This window comes from Pristis pectinata, chromosome 4, assembly GCF_009764475.1.
Source record: "Pristis pectinata isolate sPriPec2 chromosome 4, sPriPec2.1.pri, whole genome shotgun sequence".
In the NCBI taxonomy this organism is placed as follows: Eukaryota; Metazoa; Chordata; class Chondrichthyes; order Rhinopristiformes; family Pristidae; genus Pristis; species Pristis pectinata.
Genome location: NC_067408.1, coordinates 32,037,953 through 32,050,374, shown reverse-complemented (window position 1 = coordinate 32,050,374; position 12,422 = coordinate 32,037,953). Strand labels below are relative to the sequence as shown.

The 12,422-nt window shown below is 39.1% G+C and overlaps 1 protein-coding gene across 1 annotated transcript in view; it reads left to right on the top strand.

The window, feature by feature from the left end:
- Positions 1-395: 395 nt before the first annotated feature.
- Positions 396-12,422, top strand: part of LOC127569185 (PH and SEC7 domain-containing protein 2-like) — a 130,161-nt gene continuing 118,134 nt past the window's right edge. Inside the window, exons 1-2 of the mRNA XM_052013579.1 lie at positions 396-700; positions 5,474-5,971. Of these exons, the coding sequence (XP_051869539.1) occupies positions 396-700; positions 5,474-5,971 (803 nt within the window). The remainder of the gene's footprint in view (positions 701-5,473; positions 5,972-12,422) is intronic.

Sequence of the window (12,422 nt, the reverse complement as noted above, 5' to 3'; positions counted from 1 at the left end):
TAGGTTTTCTCCCATTTTCCTACTGATTTGCCCCATCAAGTGTAAGTAAAGGAACAGAGAACAGTTGAAAGGCACACAGATTATTCACCTATTATCTTTTTGACATGAACCAAGACCAGGATACACCCTATACCTCAGAGGATGGTATCGAGAATAGACAGAAAACATCTATCCAAAATAAACATCACCCATCAGCCACAAATGGTCAAGCTTCAAATAGGCATGAACGGATCTTTCTAAAGAGGGATACATTAAGCTCTGGATGTACTCCAGATGTAACATCTAAGGAGATGGCAGCTGATCAAAGCCCAAGCGTTACAGATGAGAGACCAAACAATGCATCTGAAAATTTAGGAACAATAACTAAACAAAAAAATGAGACACAGGACTTAAGTATGCCCAGAGACCCTGATCAAGAACATAACAGAGACTCAAAGAACACTTTTAGTCTTGCACTTGAGTTTGATGTGGTGGCAGAACCAAGCATGCAATGTGCTGATAGCAGAATTGTTGACAGATTGACTGGAGCATTGGCAAATGGAATAAGCTGTGAATTAAAAACTGAGAACACCGGTGAAAGATCAGAAAATGTTGAAATCATGGAAATGGCTGAGAAAAATGACTGCAATATTTTATTGGAGGAAAGCAGCACGCTTAGAAGTGACACACAGATGAAGTGTTATGAAGAGGAGCAGAAAAGGTAATCTGTAGAATGAGAGGCGTCTGGGTTCCAAGGTTTTTTACTTGCCTAGACATAAGCAGTTGTTAATCACCACGGTGCTTGATTTTTCATTGTCATGTTGGTTGCACTGTTGCCAATGGAATGTATGATTTCAGTCTTGGGGGAACAAGGAAAATTATTATTAGATTAAAAGAAAAGCATAAGTAATATTTTTACACTATTGTGCATATTCATGTCCTACTTTATAAAAGTTGCATTGTAGATCTGATACTGAAAACGTGAAACAAAGCATTCTTTTTAGCTGTTGTGTGAATATAAAAAATTTTTAAAAATGCAAGTGTTGGAAATCTGAAAAAAGCATAAAATGTGGCATCACTCATCTGACAAAGGGGCTCTAACCTGAAACCTTAATTCTGTTTCTCTTTCCATAGATGCTGCTTGACCTTCTGAGGGTTTTCAGCATTTTCTCTGATTGGAGTATATTTGATTTTGTTAGTTTTCCATTCAAATTGATGGCTGCTAGCTTATGTGTTACATCACCTTATATGTATTTACCATAAATACTAACAAATATCAGAACTTGTGATTACAGGTTAACATGCATTTTATCACCTAAACCTTTTGTTGTTGGAATGTAATTACCTGGCTCATAACTTTTAATAACTAATTGGAGTGAATTTTGCTGGCCTGATAGGAGTGATACAACTGCAATTTCTTCTTTCTGAGAAGAAGAACATAATTAATAAAATTTTAGAAATAAGAGACCCTTGAAACAGAGGTTTAAATGGGGCTACATTGCTATGATTCAGTACTTGTCTGTGTTTAGATGAATATATCCAGATATAAAAGTAAAAGTGGGCGAGAGAAGCAAAGTTACTCTTCTCAGACGCTCTCATTGTCTCTCATTCCCCATACTGATTTCAAGCTCACAGTCTGCTGTACCATCACCCCTTGAATCAAGGGTTGAAACTTGTAGTCTGCATATGTTGTGGCATCAGTAATGTAAATGCATCAGTGAATGCTGATAGGTACAGGCCCAATGTTGGTATAGGGATTGCAAAGGAAGTGTTTGACCATTTGTTGATATGCCAGAACACTATATTATACTTATTAATTGTGACTCAGAAGAAAGCCCATCAGGTCCATGCTGACTCCCAGGGGAGGAATCCTATTAGTCCCTTTCCCTTCTCCTTATTTCCCTTTACCACTGCAACTTTTACCAATCAACTTGCCTTTGAATTCTTTTCAACATTAGCTCACACTAAGGGGAAATTTACTGTAACCAATTAACCTGGCAACCTGCATGTCCTTGGGATGTTGCAGGAAATAGAGCACCTGGAGGAAACCCACATGTTCGCAGGGAGAATGTGCAAATTCTGCAGACAGCAACTTCAGGATTGGGTCCCTGGAGCTGTGAGGCACTAATGCTAACTGCTGTATCACTGATCCACCAACTAATTTGCATGGAAATGTGAACATAAAACATGCATGTACTTTATATGTACTGTGTACTTTGCATGTACAGTCCATTTGATGTTTGCAGTGTTGGTGCACTGGCCACATCAATGTATACTGACTTGGTAAAGCAGAGGAATGTTGTGCATTTAGCCTTCCATCTGTTCCTCCTCTGGTCAGTAGCATTCATTACTCCTGTCCGCAATCTGAACATGAATATCTCACTATTTATCAGAGTTGATAAACTCTGTATCCACACCTATAATAGTTCAGGCCAATACTTCACAATTGGACCCCTTAGTGATGTTGATTAGATGATTATGTGTTTCACATGAAGCTTTTTGAAATAGATTCAGTCGTTCCAATGAATATTTGTTGTGAAATATTATGTTTATTTTGGAATATTTACGTAATGAGCATTGGTAATGATCAGATTAATTTAAATGGTGCAATTTATCTTTGTATCATACAAAATAAATTACATTCCACACTTCCACACCAGCAGGTTATTTTACTTTAAGAGATGATTTTTAACTGTCCTCTAGCACTTTGTTTTTTTTACTTCAGCATAGACCTTCTCAGTCTTTTTTACCAAACCTGATTATCTTCATAATCTTTATTTTATTGAAAGAAATGTTCTGTGCCTTTTTTAAACCTGCCTCTCCACAGGCAGACTCAACTACCAGGACTTCCCAGTACAATGCTTGCATGGTGTTCTTCATTACCTTTATAAACTAATACATTGTTCATTATTTAGGCTTTGGGACAATGATTTAACTTAACATTAACCTACATTTGTCTAGGTGCTGAATAAAAAAAATGTGGGACTACTTGCTTAGAAAATTATAACATTGTAATGAATCCTTATTTTAAAATAATTTCTTTGGAAAATTGGTTGAAACATCCTGAAACATGTCTGCTAGTAACACAAAATTGTTAAAGTATGAGAAGCTTTTTTGCATCTTTTTGTAGCCTATCAAGTTTCTTCCTTTTAGCTCTCAAGTCATCGATGAGATAAGGTAGCACCGCAGTTTCAATAACAACAGTTAAGTTTTTCTCCATGTGAATTGCAATTATTTTTCTGCCTGCATGTGATACTAACAGCTAGGTTCACTTGCAGAAAATGAGTCGGATTGTTTTGGTCTACAACTGTTCTAATCTGTTACAGTCATTTTCTGACTTTTGTTCTAGACGGGAGTCTTGCCCACTGGGTGACGATTAGACCCAAAAGTAAAGTCTTTCAGTGAATTCAAACATCTTGTGGTTTATATTTGATTATATGCTTAATTGTGCTTTTTGAGTCAAAATTGCCTTCTGTGATCCATAATTTGAAAAGTGGAACATGAATTTTGGAATGTGGGATATGGAAGTTCAACTGTCAGGGTATGCCAGTGATTCCAATCTGAGGTTGTATGTCAGACTTTACATTTCATTTTGTTGTTTATAGTTCAGCCTGATTTATTAAGAGTGGATAACCTATCTGCAACTATCAGACAAATAGGGTGAAAGTTAGAGGCTTATAGATTATATACAGAGAACCAGCATGGAAAATCTCATTGTTCTGGAAAACAGCATTTCTCTGGGCAACTGCCGACATTTTCCCCACACTCCTATCAGCAGCTTTGTGATGTACATGCAAGTGCAAACAAGGCATTCCAATAATTGTAGTTATCTGTTTGTTGCTGTTTCTCTAACTGCAGCTGATGCTGACCAACATGGGAACGCCAAGTAACATACACTGAGAATCTGCACAAATATTTTGTGCCACATTGGATCAAACTCAGTTCTTTACCATTAATTTCAGTTAGTGGCTAGGGCTTTGAGGGATTTTAGTGAAATGAGTTGATATACAAATATACATTCACAATTTGAAAGTGTATTAATATTTCTGAATGAATTTGAACAATCAGAAATATTCATAGTGTTTGACTGCTTAGCTGGCTTTCACAGTTTTTACTTTTTATGTGGAAATGCCTTAATCTGGCCCTCTCAGGTGCAGGGTTTCACTGTAATGGATCCATTGCAGCTTGCAGCTCTTCAGGTGGCTCAGGGAAATTTGGAATTTACTCAGAAATCAACTGTGAGTGCAATTGACTATGAATATTCCCTCTTTTTAATGGGACATATCCAGATTCAGAAATATAGCGCTTAATTTTCTTTTTAATGCCCTATGTTTAAGCCTGTGATGCTACCTATCTTTAAACTGTAAAATAAGACTCGAAGGGATGAGTTTTGTGCACCACAGGTGCTGAATTGGCAAGAAAATTAATTTCAAAAATTTCTATCTCCAGCCTGAAAGAAAACCAACACTCAAAAATTCATGACCATTATAATCTTAACATGCTAGAACAAAAAAATAAATTGCTGGAGGAACTCGGCGGGTTGAGTAGCATCAGTGAGGGGAAAAGGAATTGTCAATATTTTGAGTGGAGACCCTGTGCCAAGACTGAGGCCAGGATATATGCTATCTGGCTGGAAATTCCAGAATAAGGGACATCTATTTAGGATTGAGCTGAGGGTTGTGAATCTTTGGATCTATCTGTGAATGTTCAGTTGATGAGTGTATTGAAGACTGACAGTGGGAGATTTTTTGTGTACTAAGAGAACCAAAAGATGTAGAAATCGGTGGGGGGGGGGGGGGTGGGTGGGTGGAGGGGGGAGGGAGGGGAATGTGGAGTTAAAATAGGAGTTCAGCTATGGTATTATTGAATAGTGGAGTAGGTTTGATAGGGCATATTGTCCACTTCTGCTCCAATTTCTTATATTCACATGACTCTAACTTTGCTTTGCCTGAGGCTTTTTAACTGTACATATGCTGCAATTCAAATATGTCTCCCATCCAAATTCTGTAGAAATGGAGATGAAATGAACCAAAATATAAATGCTAAATATATTGAAGTTGGACATTTAAACAAAATTATGTCATGTGGAATACGTATTATACCTTGATTAATTGAAGTAAAGATAAAATATCTGACTCACTGCAAAAAATATTTTCAATGTAGTCTTAACAGTTGATCTACTGTTCTGTTAACCAAACTGTCTGCCTCTGAACTAGAGTTTCGCAACACTGGATGCGAGTGAACAATCTATTCTGACCATTTACATTTGACAATGACAATATTATTGATGGATTAATAATGCTAATTCCAATGTACAAGTGTTTAATTAAAAATGATACTTTAAAACTATCAAAGTTTTACAGCATAACTTTTACAGCAATATATTTATTATTTTTTCCAATGAAATATATTTTTCAGTAAAATGGTAAATGGATTCATTATGGTGTTGAACAGAAAATTCACTTTTTTTTTTGTTCTCATGATTTGTTGATAGGTTGGTAATTGAAGAGATGATGCTTGAAGATGCAACTGTAGTAAAAGACCAAGTCCAAGTGAAGGACAGCCGAGATGGATTCAGTTCAACATTTGAAAGAATTGTGGAATCTGATCTTATGAAAGGCACTTCATACAGTAGCCTGGATTCTTTGGATGTATTGTCACTGACTGATGAGACGGACAGTTGTGTCAGTTTTGAAGCCCCGCTCACACCACTAATTCAACAACGAATTAAAGAAACTCCTGAACTGCTACACCAGAAGCTGATTCAGGTTGCTGAACAACGAGAAATTCAGGAAGCTGGAGTTAGTGATGACCAGGAAGAACATTCTAAATCCAATGAGGGAAGTATCGAAAGTCCACTGAGACACTCACTCACCAGTAGCAGGTCTGAGAATGTGCTGAGCAGATCTTCTTTAAAGTCAGTGCCAAATGGTTTACACAATGAGAGAGATGACACGGAAGATGACGTTGCCAGGATTGTTAACTCAGTCAGGTAAATTAATGAAGTGGAACAATTTCCACGTAAACTATTTTTAAAGCGTATTGTTAGATTAAACATGTATTAAATGTATGTTTACAAAAAATTACATTTAAGATTATATGAATTTACCACTTTGATGGTCGTAATCATTATCGAGAACTTATGTACTCCAAGTCTGTGATTTTCCAGCCAATGATTTTAATGGTTAAAAAATCACGGGTCCTGTGTTCACAATTTCTTGATGTGCATACGGGGCATTGCAACAGAAAATCTGCCATATTTAAATTATGAAAGCATGGCAAATGCTTCACTTGGACCAAGATAATTGGACGAGAGGGCATGATCTGAGGAAAAGATTTTGGGAAATATGTTGAAGGAGTGTTTGAGGTGAGCAAATGAGTTCTTTTCTGGAAATCACTGTTGTAAGTGGCATTGATCTAATGAAGATAACAATGTCAGTAAATATATTTACAGTATGTTCTTCCACAGGATTCCACTCTAGTTTTGTAACCCCGCAACACAAATTCCCTCTGTGTCCTCCATAAGGAATTATTTTCTTCCTCCTTTCACTTAGTGTGTTGCTGGAATAGTTATAATTTGGATTGATAATTTGAAACCACTGTGAGACTGTACAATGTTTCTATAGTCTTGCAATTTGCTCTTGATGGTTATAACCCCAATAATCAATTTTGTTGTCCCGCTTTTTATGACTCCACTGCTAACTTCTTGCTAATGAAACCCTTCAATCCTGAATTATAAACAGCCACACCACTTCCCCACACTGACCATATTCCTCACTTTCTAGTTTTAGCCTATTACTGACCTCCATAATGACCTTTTCCCTATCATATCTGTTATCATACCCCAGTTTGCATATTTAAAGATCCAATGGTTTGAATTTGTGTCTAAAATAGCAGGTTAAAATTGAATTTTTATTGATGTTAGTTGTTGGTGGGTGTGATGCACATGCAAACTTTTGTTAAATGCTTTTTACAAAAGGCAAGCAATATAAAGAAGCAATTGTAATGGTATCTATTCCTTTGAGATTTATTGTTTAAGATAAAGAAGCAGACATTTTGTAAGGACTACTTCTTGAGTTCATTGAGGACACATCCAACTTCTGCCAGGGCCATTCCAGACTTTCTATGGAGTAGTTTCCTGATTTTATTGGGAACTTTCATCATGAGCAACCAAAGAGGTCTCAGGAGGGTTCTGGGCAGTTGTGCAAGTCTCTTTGACATTTTATAAAGGATCAAACTCTTTGTTAAAGTAAATTGATTAATTGATTGTTTCCAGTTTCTAATGCTAGAATGACGTCAGTGCAAGTTGAAGAATAAAAACTTCATCTTTATCTTCAGCACACTTAAGGTTTAAAGAAATATCAGACTGACCTGGAATAGGCACCATTAATGATCCTTGCGGATATCAGGAGTTTTGCTCAGACAGAAGTAACTCCACCCTTGGATGTAGGAAGGGACTTTTGACTTGGGACAAGAATGGATGAGGTCATCCACTGCTCTGCAGTCATGTCGGAAAAGCTGCCCATAGGAATTCTGTGTCACCCTATCAGATGAATGAGCCACAGAAAACTAAATTGAAACTTGGGAGTTGCTTATTCTTCGTCAATGAATGAAATTATTTTATATTTATATATTTTATTTACAGTGTGGTAACAGGCCCTTCCGGTCCAACGAGTCTGTGCCGCCCATTTTAAACCCAAATTAACCTACCCGTATGTCTTTGGAATGTGGGAGGAAACCGGAGCACCCGGAGGAAACCCATACAGACACGGGAGAACATACAAACTCTTACAGACAGTGACAGGAATCGAACTCTGATCACTGGCGCTGTAATAGCATCGCGCTAACCGCTGCCCTACCGTGCCGCCCCTAATAATAACCCACGATTAATTTAGGTTTATTAATAACATGTTGATTCATTCATTTGCTGCTCAAGTCATGAAGGATAGAAAATCATCCCATAATTGTACTTGAATTGGCCACAGTTTATCTCCATCTTAACAGCAAATGGAAAATATCAATTTTGGCAGTAAATACATTTAAACTCTATATTTGAATATGTTGTTTGTATACTAATTAATGATGACTAAAGGACTATAAGGGAAACAGTTTAGATAATTATTAAGAAATCCAATGGACAATGGCACAGATGGGAAAATGGTTAAAGGCCTCAAAAAGTATACCTAAGAAAAGTTTTTTTTTCCCTTGGACTAGGTGGATTGGCAAAGAATGTAATCCATTAAGAGGTTTATCAGAACCAGTTACATAACACTTGAGGTCATATATGCTAAACTCTCTGAAAATGTTATTATTTCAAAAGTTCACACCTGTACTCATTACTACCAACTAAAAGTAGGACTATCATTTCATTAGCATTCGAAAAGTATGTGCAAAATATAAACATACAGCAAAACCTAATTACAAGTTTTTTTTACACTTTTATAGCTTGGGAAGTAGGGTGCCTTGTGTGTCGCTCTGGCTTTTCTAACTTTTCAAAGTATTTCTTTGGTTGTAGGATGAAGTGACGTAATAAATTATGACCAACCCAAAACAGAAGAGCCCACAACTTATGTTTTAGCACAAGGCAATTCCCTAAGATAACATGTAGCACATTCTGCAGCCACAAAAGCTTGAAAAGGGCAAGCTGAAATGAAAGACTTCATCTGAATGGAGCATTATGCCATCCTTTACCTTTTACTTTGAATCATCTATGATCAGTGACTGTATTGCAGAAGTTCAGACTTTAACTTATTCAAGAAAGGACAAGTAGAATGCTGCTCAAGGTAGCAGTTGTCATTACAGAACCTTGTGAAATATTTCATAAGGAACTGTGATTGGATTTATCTATTTAATTGTTAAAGTTGTTTTTTTCTTTAAAAGCCTGATCGTGTGGTGCAGAAAGGAAGAGGGGAGAAGAGGAGAGCGGTAGTGATAGGGGATTCCATAGTAAGGGGGGCAGCCAGCAGATTCCCTGGACATGAAAGAGACTCCCAGATGGTATGTTGCCTGCCCGGTGCCACAGTCAGGGACACCTTGGATTGGGTCCACAGCATTCTGAAGGGGGAGGGTAAACAGCCAGAGGTTGTGGTACATATTGGTACCAATGACATAGATAGAAAAAGAGATGAAGCCCTGAAGAAGGAATATAGGGAGTTAGGTAGGAAGCTGAAAATCAGGACCTCAAGGGTAGTAATCTCTGGATTGCTGCCTGTGCCACGTGCCAGTGAGGGTAAGAATAGGATGATTTGGCAGATGAGTGCGTGGCTGAGAAATTGGTGCAGGAGGCAGGGTTTCAAATTTGTTGATAATTGGGATCTCTTCTGGGGAAGGTACGACCTGTACAGAAGGGATGGGTTACACCTGAACTGGAGGGGGACCAATATTTTTGCAGGCAGGTTTGTTAGAACTGTTGGGGAGGGTTTAAACTAGTTTGGCAGGGGGATGGGATCCAGAGTGATAGGTCAGAGCTTGGTTCATTTTCGTGTACAAGTAGATGCAGCATGTAGAAAGACTGTGAGGAACGATAGGCAGTTGAAAGGGCAAAATTGCAGTCAGTTGGATTGGCTGAAGTGTGTCTACTTTAATGCAAGGAGTATCAGGGACACAGCTGATGAACTGAGATCATGGGTAAGTACATGGAACTATGACGTGGTGGCCACTACAGAGACTTGGCTGTTGCAGGGGCAGGAATGGCTGTTGGATATTCTGGAGTTTAGATGTTTCAAAAGGGACAGGGACAGAAGTAAAAGAGGTGGGGGAGTGGCTTTACTGATCAGGGGCAGTGTCACAGCTGTAGAAAGGGAGGATGTCCTGGAGGAGTCGTCCACTGAATCAGTGTGGGTGGAAGTCAGAAACAGGAAGGGAGCGATCACTCTATTGGGAGTATTCTACAGACCCCCCAACAGGAGCGTAAATTGGGAACAGATGTTGTTGGGGAAGTGCACAGCAGAAATGTGGAGGTTGTATAAGGAATACTTGCATGGGGCTGTGGATAGGTTTGTCCCATTGAGGCAGGGTAAGGATGGTAGAGTGAAGGAACCGTGGTTGACAAGAGATGTAGAATATCTTGTCAAGAGGAAGAAAGTAGCTTACCTGAGGTTTAGAAAGTATGGATCAGACAGGGCTCTGGAGAGTTATAAGGCAGCCAGGAGGGAGCTTAAGAATGGACTTAGGAGAGCTAGAAGGGGGCATGAGAGGTCCTTGGCAAGTAGGATCAAGGAAAACCCCAAGGTGTTCTACACGTATGTGAAGGATAAGAGGATGACTAGAGTGATAATAGGACCGATCAGAAATAAAAGAGGAAACATGTGCCTGGAGTTGGAAGAGGTAGGGGAGGTCCTTAGTGAATACTTTGTTTCAGTATTCACCAGAGAGAGACCTTGACATTTGTGAGGATGGCGTACGACAGACTTATACGCTAGGGTATGTCGACGTGAGGAAAGAGGATGTGCTGGAACTATTAAAAAACGTTAGGATAGATAAGTCACCAGGGCTGTACGGGATATATCCAAGGTTATTACGGGACACTAGGGAAGAGATTGTTGTGCCTTTGGTGACGATCTTTGCATCCTCACTGGCCACAGAAGTAGTGCCAGATGATTGTAGGGTGGCAAATGTTGTTCCTTTGTTTAAGAAAGGGAGTAGGGCTAACCCTGGGAATTACAGACCAGTGAGTCTTACTTCAGTGGTGGGCAAATTACTGGAGAAGATTCTTAGAGTCAGGATTTATAGGCATTTAGAGAAGCATAGGCTGATTAGGGACAGTCAGCATGGCTTTGTGAGGGGCAGGTCGTGCCTCACGAGCCTGATTGAATTCTTTGAGGATGTGACAAAACACATTGATGAAGGTAGAGCAGTGGATATGGTGTACATGGATTTGAGTAAGGCGTTTGATAATGCTCCTCATGGAAGGCTTATTCAGAAAGTCAGGAGGCATGGGATCCAGGGAAACTTGGCTGTGTGGATTCAGAATTGGCTCGCCCATAGAAGATAGAGGGCGGTGGTAGATGGAGTGTATTCTGTCTGGAGGTTAATGACCAGTGGTGTTCCGCTGGGATCTGTTCTGGGACCCTGCTCTTTGTGAATTTTATAACTGACTTGGATGATGATGTGGAAGGATTGGTTAGTAAGTTTGCTGATGATACAAAGGTTGGTGGTGTTGTGGATAGTGTAGAAGGTTGCTGTAGATTACAACAGGATATTGATAGAATGCAGACTGGGCCTGAGAAGTGGCAGACGGAGTTCAACCCAGAAAAGTGTGAAGTGCTACACTTCGGGAGGTCGAATTCGAAGGCAGAATATAAGGTTAATGGCAGGACTCTTAGCAGTGTGGAGGAACAGAGGGATCTTTGGGTCCATGTCCATAGATCCTTCAAGGTTGCCACGCAGGTTGATAGGGTTGTTAAGAAGGCGTATAGAGCGTTGACCTTCATTAGTCGAGGTATTGAGTTCAAGAGCCGTGAGGTGATGTTGCAGCTCCATAGAACTCTGGTCAGACCACACTTGGAGTATTGTGTTCATTTCTGGTTGCCTCATAGGAAGGATGTGGAAGCTTTAGAGAGGGTGCAGAAGAGATTTACCAGGTTGCTACCTGGATTGGAGAGCATGTCTTATGAGGATAGGTTGAGTGAGCTAGGGCTTTTCTCTTTGGAGAGAAGAAGGATGAGATGTGATTTGATAGAGGTGTACAAGATGATAAGAGGCATAGATCGAGTGGACAGTCAGAGACTTTTTCCCAGTGCGACAATGGCTAACATGAGGGGACATAATTTTAAGGTGATTGGAGGAAGGTATAAGGGGGATGTCAGGGATAAGTTTTTTTACACACAGAGTGATGGGTGCCTGGAATGCACTGCCTGCAGAGGTTGTGGGGGAAGATACATTAGGGACATTTAAGAGACTCTTAGACACATGAATGATAGAAAAATAGGGGGCTATGTGGGAGGGTAGGGTTAGATCAATCTTAGAGCTGGATAAAATGTGGCTCAACATTGTGGGCTGAAGGGCCTTTACTGTGCTGTAGTATTCTGTGTTCTATAATTATTAGGTATTGCTTTATTTGAATTGAAGCGATTTCCTTGGGATCTCCATATTAATTACAATTAAATATCTTTTTGTAAAGCAATTTTCTATAGCCTTGCGTATGCAACTACGGAAAGGGAAAAAAAGTGAAAGTGCTAACTAAGTACAGGTTCCACTTTACCTGGCTCTCTTGTGCATCGAGATTCATACTGTGGTGCATTGTATCAAATGATATCAGCCAGACATTTTTAATGTTACAAGACTGAAAGTCATCATAATCAAATTGTGATGATGCTGAATAGAAAATTATTAAAACAGTTTAGGTTAAGTGCTGCCATCTGCTGTTTTTATAATACTTACATGAATCTAAACTTGGTTCTACTATTCTTCCCTGTTTTATTTGCATTTCCAAAGCAGACATT